This window comes from Perna viridis, chromosome 2 (assembly GCF_037379345.1).
Source record: "Perna viridis isolate PV_CMFRI_1.1 ecotype Kerala chromosome 2, ASM3737934v1, whole genome shotgun sequence".
NCBI classification, from domain to species: Eukaryota; Metazoa; Mollusca; class Bivalvia; order Mytilida; family Mytilidae; genus Perna; species Perna viridis.
In genome coordinates, this window is record NC_142446.1 from 61,693,477 (window position 1) to 61,713,246 (window position 19,770).

At 32.1% G+C, this 19,770-nt stretch overlaps 2 protein-coding genes and 1 long non-coding RNA gene across 8 annotated transcripts; 2 read left to right on the forward strand and 1 right to left on the reverse strand.

The window, feature by feature from the left end:
* The first annotated feature begins 1,104 nt into the window (after window positions 1-1,104).
* On the forward strand, window positions 1,105-2,447 carry LOC148626360 (uncharacterized). The gene is made up of 3 exons (XR_015920049.1): window positions 1,105-1,299; window positions 1,796-1,896; window positions 2,218-2,447. It is a non-coding gene; the product is annotated as an uncharacterized LOC148626360 (long non-coding RNA).
* Window positions 2,448-3,721: 1,274 nt separating this feature from the next.
* Window positions 3,722-13,532, reverse strand: LOC148626361 (uncharacterized). 6 transcript variants are annotated; one of them, XR_015920048.1, is made up of 6 exons: window positions 13,368-13,532; window positions 10,395-10,538; window positions 9,363-9,427; window positions 8,867-9,041; window positions 5,031-5,776; window positions 3,722-4,734 (listed from the first exon to the last, which is right to left on the reverse strand). XR_015920048.1 is itself a non-coding variant. In XM_088570280.1 (4 exons), the coding sequence occupies exons 2-4, from the start codon at window positions 9,389-9,391 to the stop codon at window positions 4,714-4,716; spliced, it is 648 nt and encodes a 215-aa protein (XP_088426406.1). In that variant the 5' UTR covers window positions 9,392-9,427; window positions 13,368-13,518; the 3' UTR covers window positions 4,503-4,713. The 6 variants fall into 6 exon arrangements, 4 of the variants coding, with proteins under 4 accessions (XP_088426406.1, XP_088426403.1, XP_088426404.1 ...); XR_015920047.1 differs by lacking the exon at window positions 10,395-10,538 and having other exon boundaries at window positions 13,368-13,523; XM_088570280.1 differs by lacking the exons at window positions 8,867-9,041; window positions 10,395-10,538 and having other exon boundaries at window positions 4,503-4,734; window positions 5,179-5,776; window positions 13,368-13,518.
* On the forward strand, window positions 6,862-8,437 carry LOC148626362 (GTPase IMAP family member 9-like). The gene is made up of 2 exons (XM_088570282.1): window positions 6,862-6,919; window positions 7,060-8,437. The coding sequence occupies exons 1-2, from the start codon at window positions 6,912-6,914 to the stop codon at window positions 7,757-7,759; spliced, it is 708 nt and encodes a 235-aa protein (XP_088426408.1). The 5' UTR covers window positions 6,862-6,911; the 3' UTR covers window positions 7,760-8,437.
* Window positions 13,533-19,770: the final 6,238 nt, after the last annotated feature.

The window sequence follows — 19,770 nt, forward strand, 5'->3', positions numbered from 1 at the left end:
TTTCAACCCTCCTCTTTTTTATTTGGATATTGATATGTCGGGTAACAGGTCAACATTCATAAAATTCACATATTAAAACACTCAAAATACATACATAAATGATTAAAAGACCAAAGCATAAGTATATATATATATATATACAACGTCTCAGAATGTGACGACTCTATTCTCTACACTGCTCCATTGAATCAAATTGATACAGGGACGATAACGTAAACTTATAGAAGGGTCTGAAAAATTCCCAACGATGTTAGAACTGTCAAAGTTGCGAAGCAAATTTTTGTCGTTCCCTCCGCGGGACTCGAACTCGTACCGCTGTGACATCTATGGCAACACCGCCTGCACTAAGTCCAGCGCCCTAGACCACTCGGCCAGCTAGGCTATATAAAATATAGCTTTCGATGGCCGGGTGATTCCTCCTCGTAGGATTAATCTAGAGCTGTAACTTAGTACACGATGTATGGTAGTACGGGACAGTTCATCTAGGTGTTATTATATAGGATAGAGGATCAAATTAATGATGCATGTCACAACAAATCAATATTATACAACGTCTCAGAATGTGACGACTCTATTCTCTACACTGCTCCATCGAATCAAATTAATACAGGGAAGATAACGTAAACTTATAGAAGGGTCTGAAAAATTCCCAACGATGTTAGAACTGTCAAATTTGCGAAGCAAATTTTTGTCGTTCCCTCCGCGGGACTCGAACTCGATGACTAGATGAACTGTCCCGTACTACCATACATCGTGTACTAAGTTACAGCCCTAGATTAATCCTACGAGGAGGAATCACCCGGCCATCGAAAGCTATATTTTATATAGCCTAGCTGGCCGAGTGGTCTAGGGCGCTGGACTTAGTGCAGGCGGTGTTGTCACAGCGGTACGAGTTCGAGTCTCGCGGAGGGAACGACAAAAATTTGCTTCGCAAATTTGACAGTTCTAACATCGTTGGGAATTTTTCAGACCCTTCTATAATATATATATATATTTTCTGGGATATGTGAAGGCATATCTGAATATTTTAATTACCATATTTAAATTTCACAAGTCATTGTTTGAAAAAAAATAATAACAAAGTTGTTGTCAGTCTAGCTTCTGAAGAAAGATCTAATGTACTTAGAAATTATAGATTTGACTTATCTTTGTTAATAGTAAAGTGAACCAGAATGTTTATTTGGTTATCTGTGATATGAAGTCTTATACCATATGCTGCTCCCACCAAAAAGTAATATTTAAACAGGAAGAGGAATATACCATATTTACATAAAGCGTTCATCTACAGACAGATATGTTGTAAGACATTAAAGTATTGATTAATCAAATATATAGCTTGTTAATTGGTAAACACCTTATGTAATGTAAGGGCAATAGCAGTGACAATCTACAAGTCTAGTTTAAAAAAAAATCCTTTTTGAGTTATGGGCCTTATACCATCTGTAATTTAAAAATAATTTTTAAAGCAAATGTCTACATTGTAAGATATATTTATGTCAAGCAAATCAAAGTCATTTAGTCAAAGTCATTTATACCGAGGTTGTTAATGTTGGATGTATAAATTTCATGGTTTAACATTTTCTCCAGTTTGTGACAATAATGATATCATAATAACGTCATGTCAGAGCAATACAAAACATGTACACAACATAGTGAGTATTGACAGTAAGTTCAAAACTAATCACAAGATAACAAATCAAATACTTTTTATGTAAAAATGCAATGTTTACAGGGTCAGATTTTAAAATTTTGATATTTAAAATACATCATACTGGTGTCGTAAACTGAATTTCAGATTGGACAGTTTCATTATTACACAGATAACAGATTCTGGAAGACCTGTTCAGTCTGTGTAACCAGTGTCGTCACGTCTCGATTATCTCGGCAACATTTCGTGTAAGTTTAAATTCTCCCAGGACAAGGTATTTCACCTTCATGAAACAATGAATGTTTTAATTGTAGTAGGCGTCTAATTTTTCCTTCTGTGTTTATTTGTACAGCATTTGTTTTCATTCCTAAAAACTCAAAAGGGTTTACAATTATTAGACCTGTGGATTTCGTTAGACTCACTATCTGAGTTTTCAATGCATTTAGTTGCGAATTTAAATTCACGATTTGCCTGAAGCATGAAAACCACAAACATTAGTATACAAATACACACTATTTTTGACAGCTTTGATGAAAGCACATTTTTATTTTGGCTTTGTGACATTGCAGGGTGATGGGAAAAACAGATATTTTGATTGAAGCCCTAGTTGCACAAGAAGACATTCTAATCCGAGACAGTGACAGCCTAAACGCTTGGAAATTTTTGATTTATATAGTGTTTTTATTGTACATTAGGTAATCTGTACACACCTTTCATGTGACAGCTTTTTTTGTGCCTTAGTTTATTTATCAAAGCCGCTTGATATTTTAACTAAGACTTCTTATCATCGAATTGATTTCAGCCTAGAGCTTCGTCAACTTCCTTTTTGACGACTTAGTTTTTATTTTGACCATGTGGTTTTTGAGGAGGAACGGATTTCTTTGCTCACCGTTTTTTTCTAGATTTATAAGGCAATATTTTTTCGTCATTTAGAAAGGAAAACTTACTTTCAGAACTCCTCTGAGACCGAGAAAACAGAATTTTGTGAAACTGTGTAGGTATTGTAGTAGAGTTTTCGTTATTGTCTTACTGATGCAGCTTTGCATTGTAACTCCTCTATATAATAACAAATTTCACGTAGTAAAGACAACTTTTTTTATTACTTGTACACATTTCGAGGCCCCTTGAATTTCGTTTTAGATACTTTGTAACACCTTTTGAACTTTGTCTAAAGTAGAATGTTAGTGCAGCTTTCCTTAACTTAATGTACAGAATAATTTTCACCCAGGTTTTAGGCAATAAGGACACCATATACAAATTAGAAGGCAACATATTAACTATGAATTTTGTGGAATTTCTGCCCCTTTAAATTCGGAACTTTTTCAAATTAATCTACTGAGCAAAATTTCATGACGATTTGTAGGTATATAACATATCGATATGTGTATGTGTTTTGGTGATGCCATCATTATACTAGTTTTGTCTGATTGAAATATAAATAATCCGCCCATAATCATTTGAGCTTAACAATGTTTATGACTTAAAATGTATACATTTGCAAAACAAATGGTCGTATAATGGTGTAGCACTGTTGTGGTGTTGCCATCGGTGTTGTTGTCTTCATACATACACACTTAATTCTAGTGTAATTACTTTAGTCCAGTAAATCAAAAAGAATTGTTTTTTTTTTCGTCTTTAGTTGTTCAATTAAACCACAACATAATTCCCCCTAAAAGATCAAATTTTTATTAAAATTGTCACGATCTTTCACAAACCACGAACTAACGCACTTTCCGAAAACCACGAACTTGTTACCCATGAGTAAAAGTGCATTGGGATAGTAGAGGGATCTTTAAAAAAAAACAAACCACCGGGTTCTATACTTTAAAATGAATGGTTGTTATTAATTTTGGAGGTTATGGCGCTCACCTTTCAGGATGTATGTGGTTAGAAAGGCAATACAAAAAGCAAAATATTTATTTGATTTTCTGAAAAATACTTAAAGTTTGGATCTCTTGGAAGTTATACCACAATATTCCACCAATAAAAGGAAGGTGGGATGAGATTTGGGATTAGGACCCACACCTTTAAGGATAGGTCGACTGAAAGGAGCCATGAATAAACAGTTTTGCCTATATCTTATTTTTTTATTGCAGTCTTTTTTAAACAACTTTTATTATGGCCAGAATTGTATGCATTGTCAACCGTTTACAATGTTAAAACAATACAAATTCAGAGATGTATCAATAATGTATATTATGTTTATACTTGCCTTGCTTGTCCTGGGTTCGACCCCAACACTCATATCAAGCTGCGCCATGCAAATCATTAAATTTATATTATATGTTAAAAGACAAACGCTTTTGTGGGCAAACAAACTTTATCTGCATTTGTTTTTAGTCAGTTAGTCTTTCAAAGAGTTAAGAATTATATATAAAAATACATAAAACATATTTATAACGAAATTTTTCCTTACCCTGTTTCCTTTATTTTTATCTATGATTTTTGGTAGAATTATGCCAACTTGTAAAAAGAATGTAAATTTAAAAGGGTAAATTAAGAAACAAGCATTAGAACGGAAAAGAACATAATCCAAGGATAAAGACAAGACACTAGAAATAAACACCTAACACAGAACACGAAACTAACAAAATAACAGGCACATGTAAAAAGATTAAAATAACAAAACGTAAATGAGTACATAGATACAAATACTACTGGTGTAAATGTTATGTCCTATGAATTTTTAATTTGTTTGATTGTTTTTGTTTAAAAAATGTTTGTATCCCAATAAATATAACGTATGCCGTATTTGCTTTTTTTTTTTTATATAAAAAAGGCTTTGATCCTTTCTACGGCAATACACCATAAATAACCTATTCAAAATTTCAATATTATCAATTAAAGCTTGGTATTTAAGTATATTGTGTTTAATACATCCTGGTACAAAAATCGGATCTTTTTTTACAATGTAACAACATTTGAGTGTGTTATTTTGCTGATCGATGCTACTAAGTCTTATCTTGACATACAGTTTATATATTCAATATAAAAAAAGAAATGTATTTTTTATGTCACTTATACTGTAATTTTTCTTATGTCACATGCTCATCACAAGACTTTCTTCATAAAATTCGGCACCATTCCTACAATTGAAAAATTGAAAAATATTTTTAAAAAATGTTTATACATTTGAATCATTCAATTGCTGAACTGCATAGTATCAAAGTATTCTGATTATGTTGCATATCTGCTAAAAATGTCGTTAATTTGGGCCATCCGATAGTTAATACTTTTCAATTTGAAAAAAGTCACACTTATGTTTGATTAAAATAACTGGAAATAAGTCATAATTATGTTTAAAAAATCGATTTTCAGAAACTGAACTGGCAATTTATCAGTTGACTGTTTTTAAATATGTTAGTATATGTATTGCACCTACAAGAGAAGTTATCGTTGAATTTCATTAGGTTTGCACCTTCAATCTTATCATAGAACATCAACCCATAGTTCCCAAAGGCTTCTTTTAGTTGTTCACGAGTGATGTATACCCCTTTCACGTGATCACTGTTTTTATGATTCGGACTTACTGGACAATATGGTTTTGCCTTGCTTCGGGCAAAAATAGTCTCAAGAAGATCATTCACTTGTGTTGAGTTTTCCGCGTCAGTTTGGTGTTTGTTTTTGAAAGAAATAAATTTCAGACTGTTGTTGCCGATTATTGCCTGCAAGGAAGGATTCTTTGACACCCAAGCATCCACAAACCTGTCCTTTGGATTTTCTTCGTCGTCAAGTTCTTCCCTGTTTGTAAATATGATCATAGGATTTTTTAGATATTGTTTATACTTTTTGAATAAGTCTTCGATGAGGATTCTCTCTTGTCCAGTGTACCTTCCTACTCGGATAACCACAGCGGTAACAACTAATCCATTCTTTATTTCTTGAAGCATTGGCTTTAGTTTCTGATAAAGATCAGGAAATTGTGATGCATTTTCAAGGCCGGGAGTATCGATTACTTGGACATAATCATCATTCACATATGTGATTTCATTTTGTACATCTTTTGTCGTTAGCACTGTCCCGGCTTTTACTTTAAATTTTTTCTCCGACAGGATGCTATTTCCTGTTGAACTCTTACCGCTACCGAGAAATCCAAGTAAAACTATCGTGACTTCCTTTCTTTCTATCCTTGAATACAATAAACAAATGTTTATTTACTAAAAGGTTTAGTAACAAGATACTTTTCACAAATAATATCTCACAAAACGTTTTCGTTAAAAAGACAGTGGTATCAAATATGCTTAATTTTTACTAGATAGGAAACTAAATATTAAAAATACGATATGATGTAAAAAAAATCGAGAGTAATTTAATTTGATTTGTAACAATATTTTTGGTTAGTTGGTTTCTTTTTGAATTTTATTTTGTGTAATATAAATCGGTACTGTGATGTCGTTAAACATTGATTAGCCCAGAGTCAGCAATTAAAAATTAAAAAATTAAATAATCGTTCGATTTCCAATCACTTCTTAAAGGGTAATCAAGGGAACCAAGGTTATAGCGGTAATCAAGAGAATGTAATCCAGGGACAAAGACCAGACATGGAAAACAGACATACACAACAAAGAACATAGAGTAACTAAAATCATACATACAAAGTAATAAAAGCAAATGAGCAACTCGGGCTCCACTAAAAACTGGGAGCATGGGCCAGGTGCACCGGTAGGGTAAGAATTTAAGAATTAATTAAAAGCTAAACATTTTCAGAAATGTTTTTAACAGGTTGTATGAAACAACCGGGTTTGGGCTCGCTTACACTTTTCGTAATCCGTTATAATAGTATTTCTTGCTATTTCGTATAATCTTGTCAATCATTTGACACTCTCGTTGACTACCATATTGAAGATACATTGTTTTTTTTTTAAATTCAAAATGTAAAGTGATGAATTCATAAATATCTTGAAATTGTACAGATTTTGAAGAAAAACTCCGATATATTTAAAAAGTTATTTAACATAATCTGCTTGTAAAATAAAAAAAAATAGATATATGCAATTTGTCCATTCTGACAATAATTAAAGGTTTATACATACAATTTTGTAAAAATAGGACTTACTGAAGTTGCGCCATATCTTTCACCTCTGTCTAATCCTATGCGCGCTTATTCGAGAATTACCCTTTAATATGAAAGTTCTGATCATGTGATCAGACAGAACGTTATACAGACCAAGTTTATTACCAAATATGGTAATGTTTCATGACGCCTGTGTATAAAACGTTGTTACCGTTGAGACCACTAGTATAATCGAGTAGAGCTAGAAACATGGAGACGTAAGTAAATTGAAAATAGTACGCTTTCTAATAACAAGATAGATTGTTTCAGTAAACTATAATTTATATTAATATATTTTGATTCATTTTTTTAAGTCCCTCCAGTAATGATAAGTACTCGATCCATTGTATCTTTTCAGGTTAAGGGTTGCTCTAATTGGCAAGACAGGCTCCGGGAAAAGTGCATTTGGTAATACTTTGGTCGGACGCCGAGTTTTCACATCCACTGCTCACTCTGAATCAGTTACAGCAGTATGTGAAACGGCTGAAGGAGAACTTTCTGATGGCAGGAAGATAAAAGTTGTTGATACACCTGGAATCAAAGATACTCGGGGTCGAGACATGCGTGATGAAATTACTAAAGCAATAGCTGCTCTCTCTCCGGGGCCTCACGCCTTCCTTATCGTTCTTCAACCAAATAGAGCTACGGAAGAGGAACAACAAGTTATTAAGGAGTTGAGAAATCTTTTCGGTGATGAGCAATTTCTTGAACACACAATTATTGTAATGACAAGGCTAAGGGATTTAGAAGATGATGACGGAGATTGTATGACGATAAAAAAGTATATGAAAGACCAAGCATCTCCAGGAGTAAAAGCACTGTATGAGACTTGTGGAAAGAGAATTGTCGGTGTTGAGAATAAGTCTACAAAGGACGAAAAAGCTAGATACGCATTAGAAGTTGCAGACGAAGTTAACAAAATGGGAGGATACTACTCGCATGCATATTTTAAGCTTATGAGGGAGAAGAAGATTCAAGAACTGGAAATATCTCGTCTAAGAAAAGAAATTGAAAAAGTTGCAGAGGAACAAAAGGGAAAATTCTGTACTTTGATTTAATGCTTTGGCAATACACAATGTAAGCAAAAACTCAGAAGTGAGATCACAATTTACACGAGAAGATTTTGGTTCATTTTTGTTTGTTTATGGTTTTACAATTATATCATTTTGAAATAATATATATATATATATATATATATATATACGTCTCAGAATGTGACGACTCTATTCGCTACACTGCTCCATCGGATCAAATTATCAAATTGATACAGGGGAGGTATGTACACGTATAGAAAGGTCTGAAAAATTCCCAACGATGTTAGAACTGTCAAATTTGCCATGCAAATGTTTGGTCGTTCCCTCCGCGGGACTCGAACTCGTACCGCTGTGACATCTATGGCTATATAGCCTAGCTGGCCGACGCTGGACTATGTGCAGGCGGTGTTGCCATAGATGTCACAGCAGTACGATTTCGAGTCCTGCGGAGGGAACGACTAAACTTTGCATCGCAAATTTGACAGTTCTAACATCGTTGGGAATTTTTCAGACCTTTCTATACGTTTATATATCTTCCCTGTATCAATTTGACCCGATTGAGCAGTGTAGCAAGTAGAGTCGTCATATTCTGAGACGTTTTTATATATATGTATATTTCAAACGTAGATATAGCTCCTCTGTCGGTTATCCTTGCTTGTCATTAATGTTTTTATAGTTACAATTATAACAACATGTGAATAATCCGAATTTTCTTATATTGCAGTTAAAATAGCTACAAGTCGAACACATATTTAAAAAAAAGATATAGTGCAAACAAATTCCAAAATATAAGTTGTCAGAGAAAATATGATTTCAAGTAAATTTGGAACTGAATTTTAAAAGATACAAAAACAACCTTTGTTGAAATAATGCCGCCTTTACGGAAAATGATTTAAGACACTTTAAATATAACATTTAAACAGTTAAAACCATAAGAATATTTATATAGAATGTAAGCGGTGAAATATATAGCAACTTCTATAGAGTAACCAGATCATTAAAACTGTCTGAAATTTATTCAGTTATTATCCATGGTGACAGTTTGGTTTGGTTGTCTTTCTGTGACAAATACTAAAACATAAAAAAAATATCAAACAAGTGGAAAGATTTTAATAGGGAATACCCACTTACGTAATGGAATGAGTATGCGATCCAGAAAATAAATGTTTCTCGTTTATTTCGTATACCGATATAATGCATATAAAAAGGGCACTTGCGTCACTCTGTTTTACTTATGTCAGTCTTTTGAACATGGAACGTATTCCATGCGGATCATTGCCCCGTTTCGTTTTTGTTCTAAAGCAACCTGAAAATTAAATTTATCGATTCATAGTATTTTGTTTGGTTACAAATAATGCTTTGTTAAATTGAATAGAACCTCTATCATTCCCCAAAAAGAATTGCTCAAATTACAGAATGCATTGTGTTGTGTACCCTTTTTTAAAGATGACTCGTTTTAACACATATATAATTTGTTATTTGTCTGAAAATCACCATTTCAATAATATTTTATAGTAAATCGGCTGATTGTGAATGGGAAATGATAGTCATACGTTTGATTTAATAAAAAGAGTATTTAATACAACAACATTTTAGTTTGAACGGCTAAGTGGTGCAGTATTTTTACCTATTCCCTTTTTTCTCTGATGGATACATTCTGCATTTTGTGTTTCGTCAGCAACATCCAAGGTGCTGTAATATAAAAATGAACAAAAATAATTTGAACGCATTCGAAAAAGTTCTTTAATTTTTTTCTTTCATATCAGAAAAATGGTATATACAGAAAAAAAAACACTGAATACTCCAAACAACCCTACAAAATAATATAAAAACAAAACAAACAAAAAAATAAATAAAATAAATAAAATAAAAATAACAAACAAAAATAAAAATAAACAAACAAAAACGAAAAACAGGTATGAACTGAAGTGTCACGGAAAGGATAATCCGATCCTGCTTATTTAAGAACACCCGCCGACTTTTCGTTTAATGTCAGGTATGATATTATAGAAAAAAATATATGACAGGTTGAGGTCGGCGATTATATACAAATGGGACATTGAATATCGCTTAATCAGGTCAAAATGACAACCAGCGAATTTTTGGGAAATAAATATATTTTAGTTTAATCTATTTCCAGACGAGTCATAAGATGGTACTGACTGTTTAAATACTACTCCATCAATTATCAATATCAATATTAATAAGGAAAATCAAAAGAAAAGAAAGAAACCAAAAAATAAAACAACAGAAAATAGCAAAAACAAAGAAGACAGTAAAAGAGATTAAAATGAAGCAAAATAAATAAATGAAAAAAAAAAAAACACAAAAAAAAAACAAACAAACAAAAAACAAAAACAAAAAACAAAAAAAAACCAAACAAACAAACAGACAATCAAACAAACGGTACTCTGTGTGTTTAAATACAAAATGCAATCTATACACTTCTACACTTCTTAAATTAAAAAAAAACAAATTCATTTTCTTTTGTTTTTTTTTCATTTGATGGTTGCTTGAATCCATGAAGAGAAAACTTAATCGTAACTCTTAACAAGGAATGTTTTCATGCCGTTTCATGATTTATTTCGACTTAATAGGTTTAGTAAAATGATAATTATCTGAAGTACGTAAGAAAATTTTAAAGAAAATTAAAACTTACCTTTACATTAATCTTTTGCATCAGAAAATAAATCATTTCGAAACAGTATTTCGTTTCAGTAGATCAAATGTTCTGCTAACAAATTAAATCTTTTTCATTGAGTCGCATTTGTGTTTCCAGTGTAGCTAGTTACTGTTTTTTTTTCTGAAAACCGTGTTTGTAAAGTATGTAAATGACTTCCATGATATGATAGATAAAGCTAATCAAGACTTTACCTTAATACCAGATAATGTATGTCCACGTTTCATGTTTTTAGCGTTACTAACATTCAGGTTAGAGGACAGTACTAATAAATAATGAAAATATACACATCGAAATAATAAGCAAAAGTATTTGTAGTTTTAGTACATAAAAGAACGTCTTTTTCTGTTTCTAGTAATCAAATATATTTTTAGGCTGTTGTCTGTTGCTGATTTTGTTTTCGAAATCTATTTTGAGGTAAGTAAAACTCATAGATAAAAGTTTTAACATTCAAGAATTTGATATAAAAAATAAAAAAAGAGCCAAATACAAGTCGATTAAACTTGCTATGAAGAAATATTTGTTGCAGATATATAGGTTTATTTTTTTTAAATGGAAAGCTTTTTGAAAATGTTGTTTATGTAAACTTTAAATGAGTTCTACGAAAACCTGATAAAAATAAATTTTTAAAATGGTACGATTTTTGCATAAAGTTTTGCAACCCCCCCCCCCCCCCCAAACAAAAAAAAAAAAAATCCGCAGTTTTATGATATAGTAACTCGATAAATGTAAACACCTTTAGAACACTTACATAACATTTGTTAAAAAACGGTAACGAATTCTCTGATTTAGACAATTTTGACACTAAGAGGGATTTTTGTCGACATATATAGAGTATATTACAGATATCTTTGAAACATATTTCTGCCTTTAGCTTAAAAATCAGTGCAGCGCTAGCTCACTATTTCAAAATAAAATAGTGAAGGCCACGACAGACAAACGATAAATTTCGGTAACGGACGTTTGCTGGCAGGTGTAGTATTAAAGCCTGGCATCAATAAATAAAAATCCTGATAGAGATTGTATTATAGACCCACTCTTTCAGGCAATATGAGAGTATTGCATTTATGTAAGTAATTGACCATTATTTTTATGTTTATCATGAAAAGCCTATAAAAATCATTTAAGATAAACTTATAAATAATAAACATGCAAATGGAAAGAAAAAACTATGATAGGAACTTATTGGATTTTCTTTTTTGTACGTGAAACTTAACAAATTTCCATAACTATATAAAAATTACCCCAAAATGTTATAATAGGGATAAATCTCCGAATACAAGTGTAAACTAAAGCAATTAATTGGAATTTCTTTCGAAATTGTAGCTTAAAAATAAAAAAAATGACAACTTTCAAATTTTTTTTTTAGTAAAGTGATGTTTCTGTAGACAAAGTATATCAGTTATAACAGTTCTACTCCTAAAATTAACAAAGTTTGGGTTGTATTTAGACATATAAAATGTTTTGATCATTAATACAGAAGAAAACAAGATAAGTGAAACATTTTCCTTTACTATTTCGTGTGATATGCTAGTAGTCTTTAATTGTAGAAAGATCCACTTAAACGAGTTGCACTCCATTATTACACTTTCACCGCAGTTGAAACCGAATCAATATGAAATAGCCTACAAAATACGTACAACTAAATATATCATACATGTATGTTTAAGGTTTTTCAAAGTACCCAGAATCAATTTTCGACTGGAGACAGGTGATCGCCAAGCATGTGTTTTTCTCAAACATTTGCTTCGAATAGATAACAACAACGAAGAAATTATAATTTTTGAAAATTAATCAAAATCTGGAATTTTCCATTTGAAGTGAAATTAAATAAAAAAAGGGAATATATCAAGTACTTTATGTTTTAAGTTGATCGTAGAAATAAATGTGCTGAAAACCTTTGTTAAATGTGTTAGATTAAAAGGTGTGTGGGGTAACAGATTATATTGACAGAAATTAAAAATAAACTGATGAAATATGTAATGTTATATATATTTTATCTTTAATTTGAATACATTGTATTATTGACAAGTATTATTTTTCGTTATAGAACCTTATTTTTTAGGTTTTGATTTCTTGGAATGAATATTTACCATAAAAAAATCCTCGGTGTTGAATTGGCTTCTTATTTCAGTATTGTTGGTTTTGAGTACTTCTTGTTTATATTTTGTTTTGGGGATTTCGATCGTCAAATACATTTTAATCTAAAGTCGCTGATGAGATGTCATTCCTTGATAAGTAAAATAAGCAGTAATTGATCGAGTCAAGATGTCATAACAAAACCTAAAACACTTAGCCACAAAGGATGAAATTGGTAACAAGCAATTCCTCTCTTCGTAAAAAAGATAAGAAATGTATTGTTCGAAACAACAATCGTAATCTTGTCCCAAATGCTTATTGAAACGGGTAAACCCATGTCTAATTCTTATGAATGCCATTAATGCCAAGTCAAACATAGCAAGTATCAAAGACACTGTGAGGCCATTTTTAAAGCTGAACAATTCAAATAATGTCACCTAGAGAAGCGTTCAACAGTAAGTGCACTTAACAGACACATGAATGAAACATTCTTTGTAAGGGCAGTTATGAATTTCAGGAAATCACATTTTTTTGTCTTTCAAAGAAAGAAAAAGTCGACTATGATTAAACCAGCCATGAAACATTGTTGCTTTATATCTAATATTGTTTTGTATAGTTTTAATTCGCATCTATTTTGATCATGAAACCAATATAATGACTCTTAGAGAAAGCATAAAAAAGTAAAATATAAAATAAAACACGACAAAAAGATTTCTAAAGACTCTTTAAGGTTTTGTTGGCTCTAGGAAAAAAACAAAAAGAAAAACACTCTTTGTTGTTTCGAAAATAAAGAAAAAAAAATCAGTTTTATTCGTGTATAATATTCTTATACAATATAATGACAAAAGAAATGAATGAATATTTGATACTCACACAATTTTGACATCTTATAACCCGCAGTCACTTTTTGAAATCATATCCTAATGTTTATGCAATTTTTCATTGAAGAAGAAAACTACGGAAAAAAGTTGTAGTCGAAAACTTTATCCAATATCTAGTAAAGATCTTATGACCCAAAGAACAGAAAATAAATGCATATAAATATCTAGCTAAAATATCGTTTTAATTCTCATCAACATGAATTTAATGAAAGAAAATGTATTACAACAACTGGGTGACCTTAAAAAAAATTTCAAATGTACAATCACATGAAAGACAAACTTTTTAAACATGAAAAGTTCCTTGAAATTATTCTAAATATAACTATCTATAAAACCCTTTCGATATAAGTCTAAATATATCTCTCTATAACGAAATCTTAAGATACGCAATGCTGAACACCGCTACGTAGAACATTCCATTTAATAAACAACCAATACAAAATTTTATCAGGTGCAATCTATTGAAGAAATAACACTACATGTGAAGCTGGACAATGGGCACTGCATGGTTGTAGGAGTCAAATGTACAGATTGTGGGCACACAGCTAAATTATAATGTGTGCGGATGATCATGAAAAAAATGCTGAATTCTTTTCAAATAAATAATTAATCTAATATATTTACAATTTCAAACATGCAAATTTAGTTATATTATAAAAAGACTGTGAGCATGAACCAGGCGTACCGTTAGGGTAAGCGTCCTCCCTCTGCTTTTCTAGAAACATCCACCGAGTTGCTCATAAAACGTCATGTCCAGGGTAGACGAGAAAGGAAAGGAAAACTATGACACGTTGAACAAATCAGTTTTCATGGTAGAGGTGGTTACGCCGTAACGATCCACGAGTTCATGATGGCGACCATAAAACTTCTGTAGTGATGACTTCAGTCTTGTAAAAACATAATCCTAGTCCAAAAGCCTTATTGTAAGAAGTCTAGCGCGATACAAAAAGTATGCTCTGGCATAACTAACGAGTTGTGATAGGAAAATTCCATGACAATACGGAATGAAAAGTCGTCGCGTTTGTCGTATAGTTTGGTCAATAGTTTTCCTTTACCATCGATCTCAAACATTCTTGTTGTAAGTACATTTCAGGACTTGCTATTTAGGTTTTGTTGATAACTGGATCAATAAAAGGATCGTTTAATGTTTTCTTCTGTTGTTGATGGTTCAATTGATATATTTTCTGAGATAACTGTTGACGGGGTTACACTGACTTCTAATTTATATCCTCTTGTTCCACATTTCTAATTAATAATTAGTTTTTTTTATAGTAAAACTCGAGATCAGGATGAATTTGTATTAGATGTAATTCTTTGAGGGTGGTGGATGTTTCTGAACAGTATTTACAGATGCCTGATGGAGGCATCGTGATGTTTACCGAAGAACACAAAATAAACAATGACAATCCAACATCCAAACAACGTTTTCATCAATTAAATCATTTTCCTCAACAGGCACGTGTATTAAATTTTACTCTGTCAAATCCTATTCGAGTTATTTATGCATGAAATTGTAACCAAACAGAATAAATAATGTTTGAAATATTTTGAAGAACGCCAATTCTATCTTAAATATGTAACTTTAATCCATTTTTAACAATATCATATGCAATAAACTCCTCCAAACTGTTCAACTTTTGAACACAACCGCTACAACCAAAATCTGTAATCAATATTTTAAACAATAAGAAAATACAACAAATTAAAACAAAATTCACGTAATATTAACAAGAAATCATTGAAGAATTTCAAACTGTATTTGTTTGTTTCAATTATCATAGATTTAAAGCGGGATGCTATTAAAAGTGTTTTCGTCTGTACATTTTAATAACTTACTTGTGATCCCCAATCTATACATTTGAATCCTACAACCATTGCCCATTGTCCAGCTTCCCAGGTAGTGAATAATGCCTTTATTAGAATATTAAGTGGATCCTTTTAGCGATGAAAGTAGAAAGGAAAGTTTTTTAAAAAAAATTATATTTATAAAAATTTTTACCTTTTTTTTTATTATATACAAATTTAAGAGTTGGTATCCTGTTTTTCGTCGCAAAGAGTAAGAAAAATATTGTGATAGTAAATGAAACAATATTATTAGATTATTTAATATTTTTTCCATGAGAGGAAGTTTCTCATACTTATCTCGTCGGTCGCTTTCCGCGAAACGAGATGAGCATGAGAAACTCCCGCGAGTGGAAAAAATATTTAATAATCTGTTTATTGCTGTTTTGCTAAATTGTAATTTTTTATTATTTTTTTTTTTATTATTTTCAGTTTTCTTGGCCTAAATATGTAATTTTTATAAGCGCTACAAAATTTCCTTTCGTGACTATTTTTCAGCGGCATGCTACGTGACTTCACGTACGTTGTGCAGCTGTGATACACATTTAAAAAAAAGTCGGTTAACTATGAGGAAATCGGAGGAAAAACAATTTGTGTATACAAATACAAAAGCCAGTCGAATGAAACTTCACCGAATTCGTTAAGACTAACAACCTGTTAGACATTGTGTCAAAATCAGTCTGCAGAAAGGTTCTTTGTTTCATCCAGGCCAATCTTCCCTATTTGAACAACATCCAAGAACGTGTGAATAAAACAAAAGTTTGGTTTTGATGAGTTACAAAGTATATAGCATGTCTTATATTTGATGTGTGAAATTCTGAATGCATAATACGTTTACTCCAAAAAAAGTTCATTAATTGATTTTAAGCCTCCGTTTTGAAGACTTAGACATTGTTTCGAAAATTTTACATTTAAATTTGTCAACCTATGATATCTCAAAGCGATTTTGAATAAGTCACCTCTCTTGATGTCGATAATAATTGTTCAACAGCTCGTCAGCAAAATATTCAACTATAAATCCTACTGTCGTTTTCCACCCGTTAATGACCCGAGTTGGAACGAGCGCACCGCCATCTTGTAGGTCATCATTATCAGAGGGAGAAAATGACAACAATATCCAAGAAAATCACTGTCTTTTGAAGGCAAATTAAGTTATAGGTATGACATAAATACGATAACTAAAGCCTAATATCTCGATAAGTTGAAAGTTATTGATGACAAAGATCCATATGAGAGTGTAAAGATGGGTTTGAGTGCTGACATGACAGACTGGCATGAGATGACGTACCCTGACATTGTGAACTATGTGGTGTACAAACAAAGTCCATATAAATTAACTGAACTTGAAGCAGCATACACGTCATTCTTATATAATAATTACTTTATAAGTGGTTTTGTTCAGGGTATAGAACATTGTTTGTTCATCGGTAAAAGATTTTTCCTTGGAAAAGTCAAACACTCTCAGCGATAGTCAGACCTATTTTTGAGACCATGGTTCATAGTAAAGGCGATGGTTCTGTGACCTCAGCGCATTGCACTTGCATGGCAGATGTTGGAGAAGTCTGTTCTCACGTAGGGAGAATTCTGTTTGCCATAAAAGCCTCAGTGAAAATAAAAAAATAGTTACACTGTCACTGAGGAGAATGCCTACTGGATGTTGCCGATATAGATTTTAGCTTTGCAATGTAAAAAAACTCAAGCAATTAATGAGCCATCCCAGAAGCAGGCCAAAAGCAGCTTAAACTCTCATCAATTCAAAAACCAACAGCTCAAGGGCTTGACAGAGTAAAAAAATAAAAAGTCCAACTGGAACCAGCTATACTCTCACTAGTTCCAGAGTGCAAATCATACAGACCCAAAGCTTTAGACAGCAAGTACAAATAAAGTACTTACAGAACTGTATTCTGAAGTTTGGATCCCTGCAGTGCAGTATATTAAGAAAATGTTCATAGCGACCTTGAGTTTCATAAGAGTGGTTTTGTTTTTAATCCAAAGTATCCCTTCCTACGAACAAGTCCAGATGGGAGAAGTAATAGATTGTTCTATCATGTGCCTTAAATAAGATAATGGGACTCTACAATTATGAGAAGACCATAGTTACTATTACCAAGTACAGTGTCAACTCATAATATCAGAAGTTGAGTAGTGTGACAACTAAACAAAACAATTGTATGTACATGGTTAGAAATAGCAAGCTATTTTTTTTTTTAAAGAAGTCCATACTTCTAGAACTTATAGGGAACTTATATTATAGGCCACTGATAGATTAGATGTTTTAGATTTTTTCATTGAATATCAAGTGATGGGAATTATTATGTAAGCTGATACATCAAAGTGCTACATTTCCTTCTATCTTTTTCATTGATAGCTATCTTACTGTCACGCTTTTAAATTAATGAAAGATATATACTTATATCTGGTTGGCAGATTCCTTTAGACTTGTATTATTAATATATAAAGTTCTCAATAAGTAAAGTTCTCAATAAGTGATTGTTTGATTGTGGGTAATATACTTTCTATGGCATATTTAATCATTTTAGAACATCGAATGAAACATTTAACGATTGTAGGACTCAGAATGTATACTTTTTTGTATTTCAAAATTTCAAATAGAATTTTTTTTCTTCAAGCTTACACAGCCTTTTTGTACTACGCTAGCCTTCTTGAACAGGATTATGTTGCTGTAGCTACAAGATTGAAAACATCGCTTAAGAAGGTTTATGGTCGTCATCATGTACACGTAGGTCGTTAGGTTGTTTCAATCTTCACCAAGAGATCCGAATTGTTCCCCGTGTCTTAGTTTTCCTTTCTACTTTCGTCTACCCAGATTGACCTTTTATAAGCAGCTCGGCGGGTGGTTTTAGAAAAAAAACAGATTACGCTTACCCTACTGGTGTATCTTGTCGATGTTTCAAGTTTTAAGTAGAGTTAGAGTATCTTTTGATTCCTTGTACGTATTATGTTGGTTATTTCATGTTCTTTGTTGTGTGTGTTTGTTTTCCCTGTCTATTTTTATCCCTGGATGGCATTCTTTTGATTTTCGTTAGAATCTTGGTTATCCTTTATTACCCTTAACAGGAAGAATGCTTTTATCATCAGAACAATTTTTAGACATAACAGTGAATTAAGTAGAAAAAGATTCATCAGGTTGCAGGTTTTTTTTGTGGTTTCTCTGATTAAATTTTATTTTGAAAGTTTAACGAGGATAGGTATGGTGTATATGTCCAAGAGACAACAAACCCATCGGACAATATCGGCCCAAGGCCACCCATTGTCTTCAATGACACGACGAGTAAAACCTCATACCACGGGACAGGCTGCAGCTGGCTCCAAAACATCATTATACACAGGTACAGCGAGAGTTTTGCCTCTATATACTCAGGTAACATAAAAAATATACCAAAGGTGAAAACGAAACAAGACATACAGAGACCAGAAATACCTGACGGAACAGGCGTAAAAAATGCGGCGGGGACAAAGCAATTTTCAAATGTAAAGACAGACCTAAATAATAAGAAACCACATGAAAACATGTATAAAACTTAGTTACAGGGGAGGTTAATGGTTCATTAGTCATGTTAGTTGAAATATACTATTAAGAGGGCGTCCTTGCAAAAATGTGTGGCACATGACAAATATTGTTTTTAAAATATTTTCATTTATTTTATGTCACAAATGCATCCTTTCTCAAATAAAATATTGATTTTTGATTAAATATTACGAGAAAGAGAAATAAATTACATAGAAAGTATCGAATACATTGAAAAGCGAGGTAACTCTTTAAAATCGTTGTCATAGCCATAGTTGGCGTATAGCATTATTTGGCAAGACCGGCATTGGAAAAAGTGCTGTTGAGAACACCTTCCTTGGAAAGAAGTTTATTTCTAAAACTTCTGAAGAATCAGTTACATCAACTTCTATAATATGAGTGAGTAGAAATTTTGATCGAACTTTGAAAGTAGTTGATACTCCCTGTGTATTGGACAATTGTGAAAGTCAAAGAAGAAGAAGAAATAGCATTGAACGAGCTTTCTCCAGGACGAACGGTTGTAACTCACGGAAAAGATTGACCGTGGACAAAATAAAATAGACGAACTTGAAATTTTATGGCAATGAACATTTCCTTTTCTTTTCTATATTAATCTTTGTAAGAAAAAACAAAATTCGAGACGATTATGAGGAATGAATGGATATACACAAATTCATCGCCCAGAGAGCTCCACTTTTGTAAAAACAATTGTATAACAAATGTGGAAAAAGAGCAGTCGGGATAAAAAAAACTTTACTTCAAAAGAAGTAAGACAAAAAGACGCCGAAAGTGTGATTAAGGCTATTAATTAAAGCCATACTATGAAATCCAAAAACTTAGAAAGGCTTTAGATGATAAATGGTGTTTTGTAAAGTATGAGGATATATGATTCCACTGGAAATGTACGTTTCTACTTGATTTGTGAAAAAATAAGAGTAACAACAAATTACCGCACACTAATCCGATCCATAATCAAGTCAAGTCCAAAACAAATCTGGTAAAATAGATATTACACTACTGGAGC